This window comes from Littorina saxatilis, linkage group LG17 (assembly GCF_037325665.1).
Source record: "Littorina saxatilis isolate snail1 linkage group LG17, US_GU_Lsax_2.0, whole genome shotgun sequence".
In the NCBI taxonomy this organism is placed as follows: Eukaryota; Metazoa; Mollusca; class Gastropoda; order Littorinimorpha; family Littorinidae; genus Littorina; species Littorina saxatilis.
Window position 1 is genome coordinate 63,879,911 of NC_090261.1, and position 20,000 is coordinate 63,899,910.

Sequence of the window (20,000 nt, forward strand, 5' to 3'; positions counted from 1 at the left end):
GGCGTCATTTCTTGTGGGATTTGTAGGTAAAAACCCTGTATTTTTGTAATGGCTCATTGTATTGCATGAGTATTGATAGCACAATTGCAAAAACGCGTGTAAAATATCATGGCGTTTTGATGAGTTTGTGGGACGAACTGGAACTTTTCAGAAACGTTTTAACTGTAATACATTTTCACAGTATGGTTGCAAAAATTCTGCATTTTGTTTAACTTCAACACAAATGAATATTACAATTGGGGATCCATTTTGGTACAAAAGCAACAACGCGCTTGGGTGGCATGGAAATGTGAACGCGAAACAACATTTACGAAAAACAGGTCTTCCAACATCAAAACTCAGTCCAGAGCACCAGACTGAACTGGCACGCTTACTATCGCTGTTTGCGTTCACATTTCTCTACCATCCAAGCGCGTAGATTTTTTTTTAAGTTTTTTTTTTGGGGGGGGGGGGGGGGGTCCTTGGTCTCCGGTACACTGCACAAACAATAATCTATGAAAAATGAAACTCTTTATTTCATACGGTAGGGGAGTGAATGACCTTTCTGGCAATATACAGGGTGGTCCAAAAAAATGTAGACAGTTTTGCGTGCCTGTCATTTCTGCTACAGGGCTCCCACTTATTCTTTTTCACCTGGAATGTCTCACACAAGCATGAAAGTTTAGTAAGGCACAGTTTTTACATTTTGTCAAGTTTTGACTAAATGTTTTAACATAGAGGGGGAATAGAGACGATGGTCGTGGTGTATGTGTGTGTGTGTGTGTGTGTGTGTGTGTGTGTGTGTGTGTGTGTGTGTGTGTCTGTGTGTGTCTGTGTGTGTCTGTGTCTGTGCGTGTGTGTCTGTGTAGAGCGATTCAGACTAAACTACTAGGCCGATCTTTATGAAATTTTACATGAAGTTCCTGGGTATGAAATCCCCAGACGTTTTTTTCATTTTTTCAATAAATGTCTTTTATGACGTCATATCCGGCTTTTTGTAAAAGTTGAGGCGGCACTGTCACACCTTCATTTTTCAATCAAATTGATTGAAATTTTGGCCAAGCAATCTTCGACGAAGGTCGGACTTCGGTATTGCATTTCAGCATGGAGGCTTAAAAATTAATTGATGACTTTGGTCATTAAAAATCTGAAAATTGTAATTAAAATTATTTTTTTATAAAACGATCCAACAATACTTTCATTTTATTCTTCATTATGTTCTGATTCCAAAAACATGTAAATATGTTATATTCGGTTTAAAAACAAGCTCTGAAAATTAAAAATATAAAAATTATGATTAAAATTAAATTTCCGAAATCGTTTTAAAAACAATTTCATCTGATTTCTTGTCGGTTCCTGATTCCAAAAACATATAGATATGATATGTTTGGATTAAAAACACGCTCAGAAAGTTAAAACGAAGAGAGGTACAGTAAAGCGTGCTATGCAGCACAGCGCAACCGCTACCGCGCTGAACAGGCTCGTCACTTTCACTGCCTTTTGCACTAGCGGCGGACTACGGTCATTGTGAAAAAATGCAGTGCGTTCAGTTTCATTCTGTGAGTTCCACAGCTTGACTAAATGTAGTAATTTCGCCTTACGCGACTTGTTTCTTCTTTGCAACATCATTTCTGGGCGTAGTTCAATAGTTCATCACATTCTCAATCCAAGCACCTCGTCCCCAGATCTTTCTCCTCCAGATTTCTTCCTCTGGGGGTACTTGAAGGAAAGGGTTTACCACAACAATCCACAGGCAATACAAGCGCTAAAGGAGAACATTCTTCGTGAAATCAGGAGGATTCCACTCGAGACCTTGGACAGAGTTATCAACAACTTCAATGTCCGTGTCGCAGCCGTAATCCAGAGACGAGGTGCTTGGATTGAGAATGTGATGAACTATTGAACTACGCCCAGAAATTATGTTGCAAAGAAGAAAAAACTGTGCCTTACTAAACTTTCGTGCTTGTGTGAGACATTCCAGGTGAAAAAGAATAGGTGGGAGCCCTGTAGCAGAAATGACAGGCACGCAAAACTGTCTACATTTTTTTGGACCACCCTGCATATACTTGGTTTCAATATAACTGGCTGCATCGCAAAGATCTACAGCTAAATGTATCTGTGTACTTTTTAATGACGGGTAGTGTAGAAGTAGGCAACCACAATTACATTCAGTCGACGCGCGGTGATACTATCATTCATCAGATTTCCACAAAAGCCGACGTTAATTAAAATAGAATGAATAATTCTGGAAAATCGATAATTATACAACCCTCTGATAAATTCGATCTTCAATACATCCCTCAAACCTTTGAAATTAATTACAATGATTATATAACAAGAATTACTAGTTTAACTTTTTCTTTCTTAAATTGTTCTTGCGAGTTAAGCGATTCGAGCTCATGACCGCCAAAATTGTGTTTGTGTTGATATGAGGTGAACGCGATTGTCGCATGATGATGTCATGCTATCTCACCGATTAATATGACATCATTTTCGTGTTCAAGAGTTGATAGATATGACGTGCTCTAATCGAACAGTGAGCTGTACAGTTGTCACGCATACATACATACACAACGTAAGCAGTCTATCATCCACGACTCGATCACGACCTTGCTCTTTCAAACTACAAAGCAAAAGTTGACATGGACAATAAATTGAGAACGTTTCTTACAAAAATCATATATATGCAGACAATACAAATACACACAACTCTCTAACTAATCATACACGTCCCCCTCACAATAACATCAGCAACAACAACGACAAAAACAACAGCAAAACAACCCAACAACAAACAAACTATCTTGCTTTAAATCATCTCCCACAACTCACACTCTCGCTCGGTTCAGAACCAGAATCGTCTGGGTCAATGATGCCGTCGTGTGAAGCCAAGGAAACTATCGATGACGTCACATCTATGCCGGGCTAGTAGAGCCGTCGGGTCCTCAAGTGCATATGTGGGTTCTTCTTTCCTGCTGGTCCCATTTTGGGGGTCGCTTAATTTGAGATGACTAAAAGTCAACTTCGATTGCATCTATGAAGCAGTGTAAGAACTGCATTGGAACAAAAATGTTTAATCTAATTTTTATAGGTAAATTAAACTTGCGTGTCACGCAAATATGTCGACCAAAAACGGGAATGGTCCTACCCTTGCTCATTGTACAGGAAGCTACTTTATAGCAGAAGTTTATCTAAAACTGAAACTAAACTTGGCCAACAAATATTGCAACAGATTTCAAACCCAAATTAAAGCATTAATTCCCGTGTAATTTCATTAAAACTTTATATGCCAGTTAAGGCCGTTCACTTCACCTTCAGGATCGCCTATTGGATTAAATATTTCTTGTACAGGGATCACGTGACCGCCCCTCAAGTAAGGGTACCCTCAAAATCGACTAGACAAAAACGGAAGGGCCGAATGAAAAATCGAAAAACAATCACAATAGGCTAAACTTTGCAACTTTGACATTCGAGAAGAACATCAAACCAATGATCACCCTGAACAGATTGTTTTGTTTTGCTACCTTGCGTATTTCGTGTGCTATGCTATTCCTACTGATGCAGGTGTCGATCGCAAGAGCGGTCAATAACGGGACTTTTTGCGTCATTTTTTAGGGGTATCATGACAAAAAAGGTTACACTTTAGGAATGACTTGGTGCGGTTAGAGCAACCACATCCTGGTTGCAATGAATTAGCAGTACAATATTCCCTGCCGTTGGTAACAGGTCCCCGATGTTTGCTCTATGCAAGCAAGCCTACGTTGAATTAAGAACGGATTCGACTTGGAACGCAAGCCTTCTTTCCTCGACCACAGGCAATGATACGAATGACAAAAAGACAAGCTACAAGACTGAAGTCAGCTCTGAACTAACCCCAGTTACAAAATACCTGTGAAAGTACATAACCACGTGTGCCCCGAAGACAACACGCTGCCTACCTGTGACAGGTAAAATACAAAGAACAGACACTCAACAGCGGCACCTTTTCCAAAGATAGATACATGCATATTATTTATTTATTTATTTTATTTTATTTTATGCAATTTATATCGCGCACATATCTCAACCACGGATTCAAGGCGCAGGGATTTATTTATGCCGTGTGAGATGGAATTTTTTACACAATATATCACGCATTCACATCGGCCAGCAAACCTCAAGCCTATTAGGGCGAGCATTCACCTTTCACGGCCTATTATTCCAAGTCACACGGGTATTTGGTGGACATTTTTATTTATGCCTATTCAATTTTGCCAGGAAAGACCCTTTTGTCAATCGTGGGATCTTTAACGTGCACACCCCAATGTAGTGTACACTATACTTATACTTATTATTATTATTATACTTAAAGCCGCTTGTGACAACAGTGCCATCATGTCAAGGTTATAAGCATCATTTCCTGTCAACGAAAGTCTTGATATTGAGCATACTTGCAACCTCAAACACAATACATCTATTTATTTTTTTGAATCAGAAAACGATAAGGAACAAAAAGAATATAATGTGTCTTGTTTAAAAAAAGGGAAAGTGGCAATGTAATGTTTGTCTTCGTTTTTGAGCTACAGTTTTCAGTCAGATACGCAAAATTTATATATTTTCGGATGCATGAGGCAACATAAGGCCAGGGCCTCCTTGGTTGCAGGCAGGCTATGCTATTTTTAGCATCATTTCCACCACCACTCTACACAGCGGTGCTGGTTCACTCAGAGTGTGAGTGCCTCCTGTCAGAACGGTGCTGCATGTGTAGATCAGGTCAACGGCTACCTGTGTCAGTGTGCACCTGGTTATGCAGACCTACAGGGTCAGACAGGTTTGGTATCAGATGCTTACTTCGATATTTCCAAATCAATAGTTGGCAACGATGGAGCTTTCTTCGTTTTCTGTCTCCTAAAGAGTTCCCAGAATGTTCTTCTGAAGCGAGATCCCATGGTGTAGTAGACGAAGATATTGAAGGTAGAGTTGGTATAGGTGAGAACGTCTAGAATCCACAGACACGTAAAGTACAGATTTTGGTGACGCCGGCCCGGGTTGATCTCGGGCAGGAAGAGACAGACACAGCGAAAGAGAGCGATGGGAAAGACACACACCATGAAGAGCAGGGAGGTGCCGATCAACATTTTGGTCAGCGCCACGTCACGGGGAGAGATGGTCCTCACTGCGTCACTCGCTGAGCTCTCTGCACGCCACCTGGCGGCCTGGCGTATTTTCGTCGCCGTGATCGTTGTCGTTGTCGTCACCACCACCATCACCAGCACAGGGATGCCGGCCCCGAAAAGAAAGCCGTCGAGATAGTTGATCAAAGCTGAGTGCTGAGTGTAAAACTCGCTGTCCACTGCAGCCACGAGGGATTTCCCGGAACCTGGGTCGTACACACAGCCCAGGCGGTACCGCGCGGCAACCACGAAGTACAGCCCCACAATCACCACGAACACAGAGCTAAGCACGACAGCCATGGTCCTGGTTTTGATCAGCCGTTGGGAACTCAAGGGACTCAGCACACACAGACACCGCTCGCTGGCTATGATGGCAGAGATGACCTGAGAGACCCAGGTGAAGCCGAACAAGCCGACCAGGTTGTAGTTGGTCATGGTAATGGTCATGACGCCGTACCGTCCCCCAGTGGTCAGCAACAGCGGGATCTGGTCACCGAAGTAAAAGATGGCCTGCAGCAGGTACAGCCAGTCCGCGAGAGACAGGGCGAAGAGACACAGGTTGACCCGTTCCCGGAGGCCCTGTTTGTAGAACACCGCCATGTTGATGACGTTGCCTGGCCCACCAATCAGAAAAAGGAGCGGCAAGATGACGGCACATTTGATTCTGAGTGTCATGTCTTCTGCCTCGTGGCTGACCATGGTGTCTGGATGATCCCAGGGTACAAAGCTCGTGTTGTCAGACGAGATGACGGAACAGCCCGCGGGAACAGACCTCGCTGCAGTGGCGTTGGGAAATAGGTTGTCTGAAAATCCACTGAGTGTTGAACTGACTGACATCTCCTGGTGGGTACTAACAAGTCTCTAACATGCGAGTCGGCCAGTTTAAAGTCGTTCTTGGTTGTGGGTAAGAGCTCATAGACACCACTTCAAGTCAGTGCTTGGGACTGGAGCGCATGCAGCCTCTGCGCTGGTCACTCTAACTGCCACACTTGACGTTTCAACACATGTTCTTGATGTCAGAATCTGTCTTACTAAGATCAACATTTTCTAATTGTGCGATATAAATGATTTTCTTCTACGAAAGTGTCTTTTATACTCTTGGCATCTATCTCAAGTGCCGATTATTTCATTTGCAGAAAAAGAGGCTGCCTTGATGCACGTCGCCATTAGCGCTAATCCATTTAGTTTAACGATGTCTGTAAACATGATGTTATTTGTTTAATTCATTACAGAGATTAGAAGATCGACACGCGCAATTGTTCCAAGTGACGTTTGCATAAATAAGTGGATACAATTCAACCACAGAGAGACGCACACATAGACTGAGGCACACACGAACACGCACACCAACATACTTTCACGCACGCACGCATGCACGCACATGCACGCAGACTAACACACGCACACAGACTAACACACACATACACACACATACACACACACACACACACACACACACACACACACACACACACACACACACACACACACACACACGAACATCATCGGATAATTATTTTACTTGTCAATGCACAAATAGACTATCAGTCTCAGACACACACACACACCACACACACACACACACACACACACACACACACACACACACACACACACACTCATACACACAAACAAACATCATCGGATAATTATTTTACTTGTCAATGCACATATAGACTATCTCAGACACACACACACACACACACACACACACACACACACACACACACACACACACACACACACACAAGCGCGCGCGCACACATACAGACACAAGCACACACATGCATGCACACACACACGCACAAACACACACACACATACACACACACATACGGACGAGGAGCACCTTAGGTACCGGTCATACGCAGACGGATCTGTGTGACTTCTGTACGTACGAAATCCACATTAGGTACCGTTTGGCTATACACAGTGTGTAACCCGTACGGACGAAGGCGTTAAGTACCTGTTTCCTATACACACTGATGGTTGTGTATAGTGTCAGTAAAGTGTGAATAGGTGAGGATGGAACTTTAACCGTCGATCACTTTACATGTATAACCTCAATTAATATGTTGCATGTTTTGCTTTTGATTTGTATGTTCCTTACTTTGTCATTTTGTTGTTTATGTTTATTTGCTTGTTTGCTTACTTGTCGATTGTTTGCTGGTTCGTTCGTTTACTTTGTTTATTTGTCATGTTGCTTTACTTGTTTATCATTTATTAGACATTTGTATTAGAAGTAAGGACCGGTTGTAAGAAAAGGCGTCACCTTAAACCTCTATCCTTGAAAAATAAAGTTCCATCATCATCATTATCATCTCTCTCTCTCTCTCTCTCTCTCTCTCTCTCTCTCTCTCTCTCTCTCTCTCTCTCTCTCTCTCTCTCTCTCTCTCTCTCTCTCTCTCTCTCTCTCTCTCTCTCTCTCTCTCTCTCTCTCTCTCTCTCTCTCTCTCTCTCTCTCTCTCTCTCTCTCTCTCTCTCTCTCTTTACATTTAGTCAAGTTTTGTCTGTGCCGGTGTGCGTGCGCGTGTGTAGAGCGATTCAGAGTAAACTACTGGACCGATCTTTATGAAATTTTACATGAGAGTTCCTGGGTATGATATCCCCGGACGTTTTTTTCTTTGTTCGATAAATGTCTTTGATGACGTCATATCCGGCTTTTTGTAAACGTTGAGACGGCACTGTCACACCCTCATTTTTCAATCAAATTGATTGAAATTTTGGCCAAGCAATCTTCGACAAAGGCCGGACTTCAGTATTGTATTTCAGCTTGGTGGCTTAAAAATTAATTAATGACTTTGGTCATTAAAAATCAGAAAATTGTAATTAATTTTTTTTTTATAAAGTTTAAACGATCGAAATTTACATTCATCTTATTCTTCATTATTTTCTGATTCCAAAAACATATAAATATGTTATATTCGGATTAAAAACAAGCTCTCAAAATTAAAAATATAAAAATTATGATCAAAATCAAATTTCCGAAATCGATTAAAAACAATTTCATCTTATTCCTTGTCGGTTCCTGATTCCAAATCATATAGATATGATATGTTTGGATTAAAAACACGCTCAGAAAGTTAAAACGAAGAGAGGTACAGAAAAGCGTGCTATGCAGCACAGCGAAACCACCACCGCGCTAAACAGTCTCGTCAGTTTCACTGCGTTTTGCGCGAGCGGCGGACTACGGTCACTGTAAAAAAAAATGCAGTACGTTCTGTGAGTTCCACAGCTTGACTAAATGTAGTAATTTCGCCTTAAGCGACTTGTTTTTTTGTTTGTTTTTTAAATTGGAGAAAACCTGTGGTTTTTTTTCTCTCTTTTTTCGTGGTTTGCATGGTTGTTTATACAAAAAGCACTTGAGGAGCCATACATGGTTACTTTTTGTTCTCCTTTTTTTTCCTTATTCTTGTCCATCCGCTCCCTCCCACCCCCCTCATAATATTCACAAACGTCATATATCACTTCACCTCATCTCGACTTATACATTACTCACATACTTCCAATGTACATTTCATTTTCCAATATACTATTCAAATCGTATCTATCACCATACTTATATTTACTAATACACATTTTTGCAATCAAAATAATGTGATTAAGTACCTTATTATTTTGGCATATATTACTAGGTTGATAACCAAACAAGACATCGTGTTCTGAGAGGTGCACATTTGATCCTGTATTCCTAAAAATATAATGGACAACATTTTCCCAAAAGCTCGTCAACTTCTCACATTGCCCAAAAAAGTGTTCAACATAATCAATGTGTTTACAAAATGTACATAATTTTGTTTCTCTAATTTTCATTTTTTTTAATAATATATTCGTGGGATAAATATTATGTAATATTTTCCATCGTAACAATCGCAATCTTTCTTCTTTTGTACATTTGCTTGCTAACAGCCAATAATTGTGATCTAGTTTAACCTGATATTTATGTAACCAAAATGTAACAGCGCAATGCTCGCTCGCTTTGGACTGGACTATCAGCATGCGAAACTTTCTCGCGGAGGGGTTAATGATCACAGGGTTCCGTGTGTCAAGGTCATTATTGTGTTCGCCTGCTCGCGGGCTGGCTGTGTTTTTGTGAAGTGCAAGCGCTCGCACAGCAGTCTTTGCGCCGTACTAAAAAAGTCTAGAGGGACTGTATCCTATCTTTGTGCACAGCTGGTTAAAAGGAATCATATCTCCGTTAACCCAAATATCTTTCACCGTATCTAAGTGCGCTTCTATCCATTTTTTTTTAAATATAAGCTTTTATTTTTATAAACCACTTTTATATTGTTCCACAAACATTGATCGCCAAAGCGATCTTCTCTCTCATAAATCAATGCTTTATTATGGATTCATTTTAAGAGAACTTCTGTCCAAAAGTTTGATCGAATGCATTCAATACCTTGGAACAGTTTTAGTGGTGTTGTGGCTTTAAAACAAAGTAAATTTCTTCATACCTGATAAAGACTTAATGGAATCGTTGTTCACGGTTCATGTTTTTGTTGTTGAAGTTTTGCTGCCCATGTGAGTAATAAAGAAGTCTGCATATCGTGGACGTTTATCATGTTAATACCACCTTCTTCCACCACATTACACAATACATTTCGGCTTTTGTATTTGAATACTTTCTTTTCCAGAGAAACCTGAACAAAATAGTATTCAACTTATCGAGAACTTTAACAGGGGCAAGAAGCGCCTGCATAACGTAAACAAATTGTGAAACTAAGAAGGACTTAATAATACATAATTTGCCGCTTATACTTAAATTTCTTCTTGACTATCTGCAAATGATTTATTCAACTTTTTCAAGTCTTTTGGACCAATTTTCCATAATTTCAGAGGCCGGGATGTCCTTTTTAAAACTGACTAATTCCCATGATTTTAACCTGGGTATTCCATTTAATATCGCAATATTTCTCTTGACAGTTTTTACGCGATCCCAACCACATTGCTTCCGTTTTACTTTTATTTAATTTTAAGCGAGATATATTGGAGAAATCATCAATGATTTTCAAAACCGTTTCCATGTCGTTTTTATCTTGAAGTAAAACAGTTATGTCATCGGCGTACATAGCCAGTTTCAAGATACGCGATGTTTGTTCTGCAAAACCTACATCTGGTAAGGCAAATCCTTTAATATTGGGGTGACTTCGGATTTTGATTGCTAATAATTCTACAGCAAGCACGAAGGCCAAAGGTGAGAGGGGACATCCCTGACGGATTCCGGAATTCACACTTATTTCTTCCGAAATCCAACCCATATAATTTATGCAGCTCGTGGTGTTTGTCATTAAAACTGTAATCCATTTAACAAATTTTCGCCAAAACCAATTTTTTTAAAGGACCAGACCACATAGTCTTTTGAGATGGAATCGTAGGCTCGGGCGTAGTCAAGGGCAAGTAATATATTACCTGCTTGATTTCTTTCATTAGCGTAATTAATGACATCATCAATTAATCTAATCAAGTTACTTGCCTTTCTTCCCTTAATAAATCCTGTCTGATCTTCTGGCACGAGGTCAGAAATAACACCAGATAAGCGCTGCGATAAACATTTTGCCAGCATTTTATAATCTGTATTGGTTACAGATATAGGGTCTCCAATTCTTAAGGCTATCTCTCGGCAAATCTTTACCCTTATGGATCAACGTGATAACTGCTCTTTTCTGAGTATCTGACAATTCACCGACTCTAAATGCACTTTGAAGGGAATTAACCACCATCATTTTTACTTTAGGCCAAACAAAATTCATGAAACTTGTAGTCAATCCGTCTAAACCTGGTGACGAACCATTTTTTAATAAAGACAGCGCCCTGCCGATTTCTAACACGGTATTGGGGTGTGCATTGGGGTGTGCACGTTAAAGATCCCACGATTGACAAAAAGGTCTTTCCTGGCAAAATTGTATAGGCATAGATAAAAATGACCCGTGTGACTTGGAATAACAGGCCGTAAAAAGTAAATATTCGCCGTAATGGCTTGAGATTTACTGGCCGATGTGAATCCGTGATGTATTGTGTAAAACAATCCATCTCACACGGCAGAAATTAATATGTAAATCGCCGTGAGCTCTTGTGAGAAGGGGCGATTAATAAATGTCCATTATTATTATTATTATTAAAATCAGTTTCCAAAACATATTTTCGTTCGTCATTTAACTGAGGAATATTTAAATTAAGAACTTTACTTTCAGCATCCTCCTCAACAAAATTCCCATTTTTATCAAACACGTTATTGTAAAATCTCACTTGCTCCTGTAAAATTCCTTTTTGCGTCGTTATTGAGAGCCATTTTCATCAATTAATCTGGTCACGTGATATAAGCATTTGCTTGAGTGCGTGTCCTAGTTGTGTGTTTTGAACTGTTCATGCGAAGAAATCCTGAATAAAACTTTGTTTAAACCATTTAATCTGTCCATAAATTTTAAATTTGTTTTCACTTTTTCCATATTTAAAAAATATAATATCCCTTCACATGCACAATTCTATATAACATATTACAACCAAATACAATAGCAAATAAGCAAAAAAAACATGGTTTGAAAGGGTAGCTTTATTGGGTTTTTTTTCGAACGATGTAAGGATCACTATATCCCGCCAAACCGCAACACGGTGACCTAGTGGTAAGGCGTCCGCCCAGTGAGCGGGAGGTCGTGGGTTCGAACCCCGGCAGGGATACCTAAGACTTTAAAATTGGCAATCTAGTGGCTGCTCCGCCTGGCGTCTGGCATTATGGGGTTAGTGCTAGGACTGGTTGGTCCGGTGTCAGAATAATGTGACTGGGTGAGACATGAAGCCTGTGCTGCGACTTCTGTCTTGTGTGTGGCGCACGTTAAATGTCAAAGCAGCACCGCCCTGATATGGCCCTTCGTGGTCGGCTGGGCGTTAAGCAAACAACCAACCAAACAAACAAACAAAATATATCCCGCCAACTAGAGTTATTACGGCTTGTTGATTTTGCTGATATAAAAGTCATTTTTTCTCACTTCATTGGTGCAAACAGTGTAATTTTGTGTTGTAAATTTTATTGTTATGCAATTGTTGTTATATTTGTAAGCATAAGAGAGAGAGAGAGAGAGAGAGAGAGAGAGAGAGAGAGAGAGAGAGAGAGAGAGAGAGAGAGAGAGAGAGATTTTTAACTCCATCAAAGTGTCTCCTTTTGAATGCTAAATATAAGTCAGGGAATACGTCTAAAAATGGCATCCAAATTCCAGGAAATATGTATATTACCTGGATATTTTAGGGAATATATATATTCATTGAGTGAAACAGGGAATACGTATAAATCAAATCTCTTATATTATTAAAAGCTGCATCAAAAGGTTTGCAACATTGATATCGGGACTACACAAAATAGAATGTTTATATAATGGGTGGTGGTGGATAATGCTGTCTGGATTAAAATATAAAAAGAGGTAAACAGGTGGCGAACTGTATTAAGTTTCACTGACGGTCTAGTCTTCAGTGACAGTGCAAATAACAAATCAGAGGTGATTCTTGCTAATCATCAAGCTTTTATTTATCCGTATGAATTTAGCAATGAAAAACGGATTGACAATTAAGGTTAAAGAGAGAGGAAGGGAGAGAAAGAAGGAGGGGGAGAGAGAGGGAGGGGGGAGAGAGGGAGGGGGAGAGAGGGAGGGAGGAGAGAGGAAGGGCGAGAGAGAGGGATGCGTGGGGGTGGGGGGCCGTGGAAAGGAGCAGCTAGTCGTAGAGCGGTTCGACTCGCGCAGTGGCTATACATTACACGGTTCGCGTGCCATCAATTAGAACGTCGTCAAGCAGGTAGCCCGCTGAGAAACCTACTGGAGAGCTAGAGAGACAGCTGGACGCATTCCTTGTTTATGGTCAGCAGATTAATGTACTGCCACACTGAGATTGAAATCGCAGAGGCTTACATCGGACTGGGTGGCCGAGTGGTAACGCACTTGCGGAAGCGAGAGGTTGCGAGTTCGACCCTGGGTCAGGGCGTTAGCAATTTTCTCCCCCCTTTCCTAACCTAATAGGTGGTGGGTTCAAGTGCTAGTCTTTCGGATGAGACGAAAAACCGAGGTCCCTTCGTGTACACTACACTGGGGTGTGCACGTTAAAGATCCCACGATTGACAAAAGGGTCTTTCCTGGCAAAATTGAATAGGCATAGATAAAAATGTCCACCAAAATACCCGTGTGACTTGGAATAATAGGCCGTGAAAAGTAGGATATGCGCCGAAATGGCTGCGATCTGCTGGCCGATGTGAATGCGTGATGTATTGTGTAAAAAAAATTCCATCTCACACGGCATAAATATATCCCTGCGCCTTGAATATGTGCGCGATATAAATTGCATAAAATAAAATTAAAATAAATAAATCCCTGCGCTTAGAGCTGTACCCACGGAATACGCGCGATATAAGCCTCATATTGATTGATTGATTGACATCCTCGTATAGTCACAGTATACTGACACCAGTCCTAGCATGATAGAGCGGCTGTCACTGTAGGTGTCTCTCTTTGTGTGTCTGTATTATATTACTTGTGATTAAAACAAAAAATGCCTGATGGGAAACAAATAGAAAAAAATGTTATGACAGGGATTCCCCTAATATTTCCGAATGTCATTTCTACAATGACGCTTTAAATAACGTCTTGATGAAAGTTGGTTGACGTGAAATGTGGCTTGAAAAAAAAGAGCATTACAAACTTTAACGTAATGCAGCAAGCAGAGAATGCAGAGAATAGGGAATATTATCTGTCATAGGGGTACGATACCAGTTAATCACGTTTAACCGAATGTTTGGAGATTCGAGAGTGGAGGATAAGTAGAGTGATATATGGGGGGTGTCATTATTGAAGAGAGAGAGATGGAGAGAGAGGAGAGTTGGGAAAAGAGAGAGTGTGTGTAAGAAGGTGAGAGACAGAGGGCGATGGGGAGAGGTTGAGTGATCATATGAGGGGTGTTGTCAATATTAGAGAGATAGAGGGGAAGAGAAGGAGAGAGAGAGAGAGATGGGAGGGTGAAGAAAGAGAGAGAGTGTGTAAGATGCCTCCATAAGAGATGTAGCCTAGAATAAAAGCAATATCTCTCGATACATGTATTATTTCTCTTAACATGTAAGTTATTGTTCGTAGGCCTAATATGAAAACAATAATTTTGAAGTCTGAATCCAGTATCATTATTTTGAACTGTTTCGGTCTATACAACGCTTCCGTGTAGCATATATATATCTTTCATATTCTCTTGGGACGGGCCAGGGAATGTGTTACAAACTAACGCTTGCTTATATTAGCAAGCCCAGTCAGTTCTAGCAGAGGGAATGAAATACATTTATGCTCTAGATTGGTCTCTAGGTACTCTACGGAATGTACGCGAGTAGTAACATATGATAGCGGTCAGTGGATCAGTTACCAACATTCCTACTGACATCTGGTAGTGATTTAGTCTTGATGGTGATCGGTGCTTTCCTTCGTTAGCCACTGGACTTGTCAGTTACATTTTGACGATTATCTGAGCGACCCCTTTTACAGAAAATTCAAATATCAACCGAACCCATTCATGGAAGATCAAATAGGATGTACATTAGGTCCCTAATCACGAAGAGGGTCACCTAGAAACTCGCTCAAATATGTGATTTTTCTTGATACATTGTTAACTAATCTAAAAGATTGGAGTTTTCCTAACAATACACACACACAACGTATTCGTTTTGATAACAAAAATAATGATATGGCATGTATCAATAGCCGGCATGTGATAAAGGGGTAACAAAATAATAATTAACAAGTGACCATAATGATCCTAATACTTTCCGTTTATCATCTCGTGCTGTTGTTGTTGTTTTATTATTTAAAGTCTTCGTCTCGGGCTGATTGGTCCTGATATGGCTCAAAAGAGTCGGCTGGACCGAAAGCAAAAATCAAGTAAAGTATCTGGGGCTGATAGAACATATGGACCCTAACGGGTGTATGGTCAGCAGTATATTAAAACCCTTCATGGCCGGATAATATGGTACCTAGGGTCACCAAAGTTCAGAGCTTCTCGGCATCGACTCCGATGAGCATGCTTCCTAATAGTGGTGTCAACAGTTTTATCAGTTTTGGAGAAAAGTGGGTGCAAACGAAAACATTTAAACAATGCCTGACGGGATAATGTTGGCACTAGGATCATCAAACTACAGAGCAAATCAATATCAATCACCACAAACTGGGGCCTTAAATTCGGAGAAAATAACTGTGTCCTTACTGGAGACAATTGAGTTTGTTTGTTTGTTTGTTTGCTTAACGCCCAGCCGACCACGAAGGGCCATATCAGGGCGGTGCTGCTTTGACATATAACGTGCGCCACACACAAGACACAAGTCGCAGCACATGCTTCATGTATCACCCAGTCACATTATTCTGACACCGGACCAACCAGCCCTAGCACTAACCCCATAATGCCAGACGCCAGGCGGAGCAGCCACTAGATTGCCAATTTTAAAGTCTTAGGTATGACCCGGCCGGGGTTCGAACCCACCACTAGGCGCCTTACCACTAGGCCAACCGGACGCCTTACCATTAGGCCAACCGTGCCGGTTAGACAATTGAGTACATGTATACGAAAATTAATAGCATTTCATGGCGGGATAATTTTGAGTGACATCAGGGTCATCAATCCGCAGGACATAATATGAGCGTTTATTCCCATGGACCTCGAGCTCATAGCCAAAGTGAGTTTCAATAGCTTTACCCATTTGGGAGAAATGAGTACATATATATGTTAGTCATATTGAGAACAGACACAAGTCAAACGGGATAATTGCACTATGATCAACAAACTACTTCGTTTGAATGCAAATGTGTTGTTGTTCGTCACCCAGAGGGTGGACGTTTGCGTTTGTTCCGGTCAGTCTATATGTCACAAAAGTCACTAAAATATCACTCACGCGAACTGTCAAGACGCAAAATAGATAAGTTGGTAAATTGCTCTCCTAACGTGACAAAACGAAAGTGTCCGAGGCAGGAGATCGAATTCCATTGGCGTCGTTAATTTAAAAAAAAAAAAGCTTACTGGGTGACGCAGGGGTTTGTCGGACCTGTTCTTCTTAGGGGTTGGGGAGGGAGGAGGTGTTGCGTTGTTTTTTTTTTTTTTTTTTTTTTTGGGGGGGGGGGGGGGGAGAAGAACATTGCAGTTATAATAAAAAAAATTCTGTCAAAATTTGTCCCGCGCTAATCTGTGTGAAATCGCTTACCGTTGCCAATTATAATTCATATATTAATACAGGTACTGGTAGCCTCAGTCACACGAAATTGCTAATTTCTGTGGTACTGGGCAACTTTCACGTTATTCCTTTTGCATGGGCATAGTGGAGGCCACCTCGATCAGGACTGGCTGGGTCTAATGTGTTTATTTTTTAATTAAGTGGGTTTATTTGAACATTAAATATTTTTACCTACCGCCGGAAGCCCTTAGGCACCCCTGAAACTCGACATGCAGCCGTCCGGGATAAAACTGCCCGAGAATCCAATAAACACTTTAGACAACACAGTATCATGTCAAATCAAGTTTACTCTCAAACCTATCAAGTTGTTATCGTTGTTACTTATTGGAATGGCAAACGGAACATCCATTGCCTATGGTTTTTGTAATGTCATAGCTGTATTTTTCCCTGAAACTTTTGCAAATTATTTGTAGGCCAGTTGGTTAGGACACTCTTGCTTCATCATGTTCTAATCACGTACGTTCGATTCGAATCCACGCGGTGTCACTTTTTTTCTCCTTTTCCCCTACGCTACATTACTTTTCAGGGAATGTGTGCTGTTCATTGTTATTTTATTTTACTGATACGGTTTTTATAATTTAATTCGTCATCCAGCGGGAACGTTTGCGATTGTTCCATTCCGTAAGTATGCATGTATGTATGTCACAATATAGGAACTGCGATAAATCCTGAACCGCTAAGTATTTTTCAACCAAACTTTGTAGGTAGATGTAGACACACGATAGCCTATTGTGTGCAACATTTATATTGGATATGTCAAAGGTCAAGGTCATTACGGGGCCCGATGGTCAAAATACATAATCAGCCATATCTCCCAAAGTTCTGGGAATATTTCAATGAAACTTTTTTCATTACATACTCTGAGGAAGGGTCTACAAAATAGCAGTACAAAATACCAAGTCACAGCGAGAAATGTTTCACAAATTCGAGTTAATTTTTTTTTAAGTTGAAGGGACTAATGTGCTGCGCCTTCATGTTCAATTTCATAAAACATGGTTGGCTGGTTCCAAAGTTATAAGGGTTTTAGTGTTTGATTCTCCAATGCATAAACATCCATATCTCCCAAAGTTCTGGGAATATTTCAATGAAACCTTTTTTATTACATACTCCGAGGAAGGGTCTACAAAATAGCAGTTACAAATTACAAAATCACAGCGAAATGGTTTTCGCAGAAAATCGAGTTGATTTTTTTCTCTTTTGAATTCATGAAGGGACTAATGGCCTGCGTCTTCATGTTTAATTTCATTTAAAAAAATGGTTGGCTGGTTCCGAAGTTATAAGGGATTTTACCATCATATGTGTGGTTATCATATGACTGATAGTTAAATAAGGGGATCAGGGGAGCTAATCTACTCCAATCACCATCGCTTTGAAGCTATGAATACAATAATAAATCAGTCATGATTCAGACAAGATAAGTCGACCATTGCAACAATACTAGCAATTGATCATGGGATGGATTCGCATAGACACTTTAATATCCACACCATCAGTGATTAATGAAAATCATAAAACATTTGTTACATCCCGTGAGGAGCACGAGTATTGCTAGTGATAATAATAATAAACATTTAGAATCCGAATACTTCCTAATGCAAGGAGCCCTAGTCGTTTATTACATAAACCGAAGATGGGGAGGTAGAACTTTTCTCTCCCTTCTTCAATGCTAGCGTTCTTGGCCAGGGCACGGTAACTTGATCCCGACACGAAAAGGAACGCTGAAAACATGGTCCTGTGGCGCCGCGAACCGGTGGTCAGCATCTGACTTACAGTGCTAGCTCGCGAAGCCACGGCGAAAGGGCTGCGGCTGTAACCCGATAACGGCATCGGCTGATAACAAGTTCACGCTGATATCAATGGCCTTGCTGCATCGCCAATTATCCTTCTGAGGCTCGGGCACCCCGCTGCACCAGCCTCTCCTTTCACCTCTACTTCTGGTGGCCCAATCGGAGGGAGGTTCCTCTGCCAGCCACCGATGCTCTGGTTGCTTCGCCTTTTCGTGATATTTGACCTCCTTGACCTCTAATAACATCTAGCCTTGTGTAGAGCACTTGCAAATTGGCGATTTATCACAAAATCAGGACTATCATAATGTAAGACAAGTACTATACACTTATAACTTTTTTCGTATTTTTTTGTTGCTGTTTAATTTTATTATTATCATAAAACTATTAATATTATAATTAAGTTCTCATGACCCACAATCTTGACAATAACTGAAGTAATGACATCAGTGACTATGCCTTGAAGCTCTTGGACAACATTCAAGTGTGTGATATTTATTCTGATATTCAATCAATCAATCAATGAGGCTTATATCGCGCATATTCCGTGGGTACAGTTCTAGGCGCTCTGCAGTGATGCCGTGTGAGATGAAATTTTATACGGCCAGTAGATTGCAGCCATGTCGGCGCATATTTACCTTTCACGGCCTTATTCCAAGTCACACGGGTATGGTAGACAATTATTAACTGTGCCTAAGCAATTTTGCCAGGAAAGACCCTTTTGTCAATCGTGGGATCTTTAACGTGCACACCCAATGTAGTATACACGGGGGGTGGTTCGGACACCGAAGAGAGTCTGCACACAAAGTTGACTCTGTGAAATAAATTTCCGCCGAACCTGGGATCGAACTCGCGCTGACAGCGGCCAACTGAATACAAATCCAGCGCGCTACCAACTGAGCTATATCCCCGCCCGATTATTGACAACCTTAAAAAGTAACTGTGAAGTAAAACAGCACCCGAGACTATTAGCCCTGACGTATATTTGACAATGTTCAAAAAATGTTTCTGCTACTATGGGAATAACTGAGGTAATGGCGTGAAGTAATTAATATGTGTTGTTCATAAATGTGTAATATTGTGTTTCACTATGGCTCTCACTGATTGTACACGAGGGTCCATAACTCTACAGTCTCGTGCCCACTGACGCTGCTGCTCCATTTAGAAATTAATATGTAAATCGCCGTGAGCTCTTGTGAGAAACGGCGATTAATAAATGTCCATTATTATTATTATTATTAGCGAAACAGTCGTGCCCAGTGAGTTAGATAACCTGCAGACAGCAGCAGCACAGAGACAGACAGCGGTAACAGCATCAAAATACATCATTTAACAACGATATCTAAAAGCATAATACTATTGGTGGTATATGAAGAAAAGTATTGAAAGGAGTGCCTGGCGGGATAATATAAGTTTTAGTTACAATCGTGTGAAGCCATCTTTGAAGGCATACGCACAGATTCAGCTCATTTGACTCTAAAACATCCGTTATCTGAGTTCGGACAGTAAAACAGAAGGACTGCGTGACTGTATACATACTATTATGCTTATACTGTCTTATACTGTTTAAAACGTTCGCCAGAGACGTTTCTGTTTAATTTTGGTAGCACTTATTTGAGCCTCGTGCTTTTGTGTTTCTTCATCTTGCCCTTTCTATTGCAATTCGGACTGTTAGATATGTATTTAAACCAAAAGAAGGCGTACTTCTCTTTTTAACTGTCAATAGACTTTATACAGTGTTCGATGAAACAACGCATCAGTTCAGGCGCAGTCAAGTCCAGACTAGCCCCTGTCAGTCACTCCAGTACACGCGTCCGGAATGCACGACATAGCGTGCTTGCCGAT

General features: G+C 40.7%; 2 protein-coding genes across 7 annotated transcripts in view; one reads left to right on the top strand and one right to left on the bottom strand.

Moving 5' to 3' along the window:
* LOC138952106 (fibropellin-1-like) overlaps positions 1 to 20,000 on the top strand; it is a 75,026-nt gene that overhangs the window by 20,203 nt on the left and 34,823 nt on the right. The window lies entirely within an intron of this gene.
* On the bottom strand, positions 4,806 to 5,969 carry LOC138952597 (formyl peptide receptor-related sequence 6-like). Its single transcript, XM_070324289.1, has one exon. The coding sequence runs from the start codon at positions 5,967 to 5,969 to the stop codon at positions 4,806 to 4,808; it is 1,164 nt and encodes a 387-aa protein (XP_070180390.1).

What these genes read in the sequence shown, in the direction of transcription:
- LOC138952597 (XM_070324289.1), bottom strand. Translation starts at nt 5,969, where the DNA reads ATGTCAGTCAGTTCAACACTCAGTGGATTTTCAGACAACCTATTTCCC.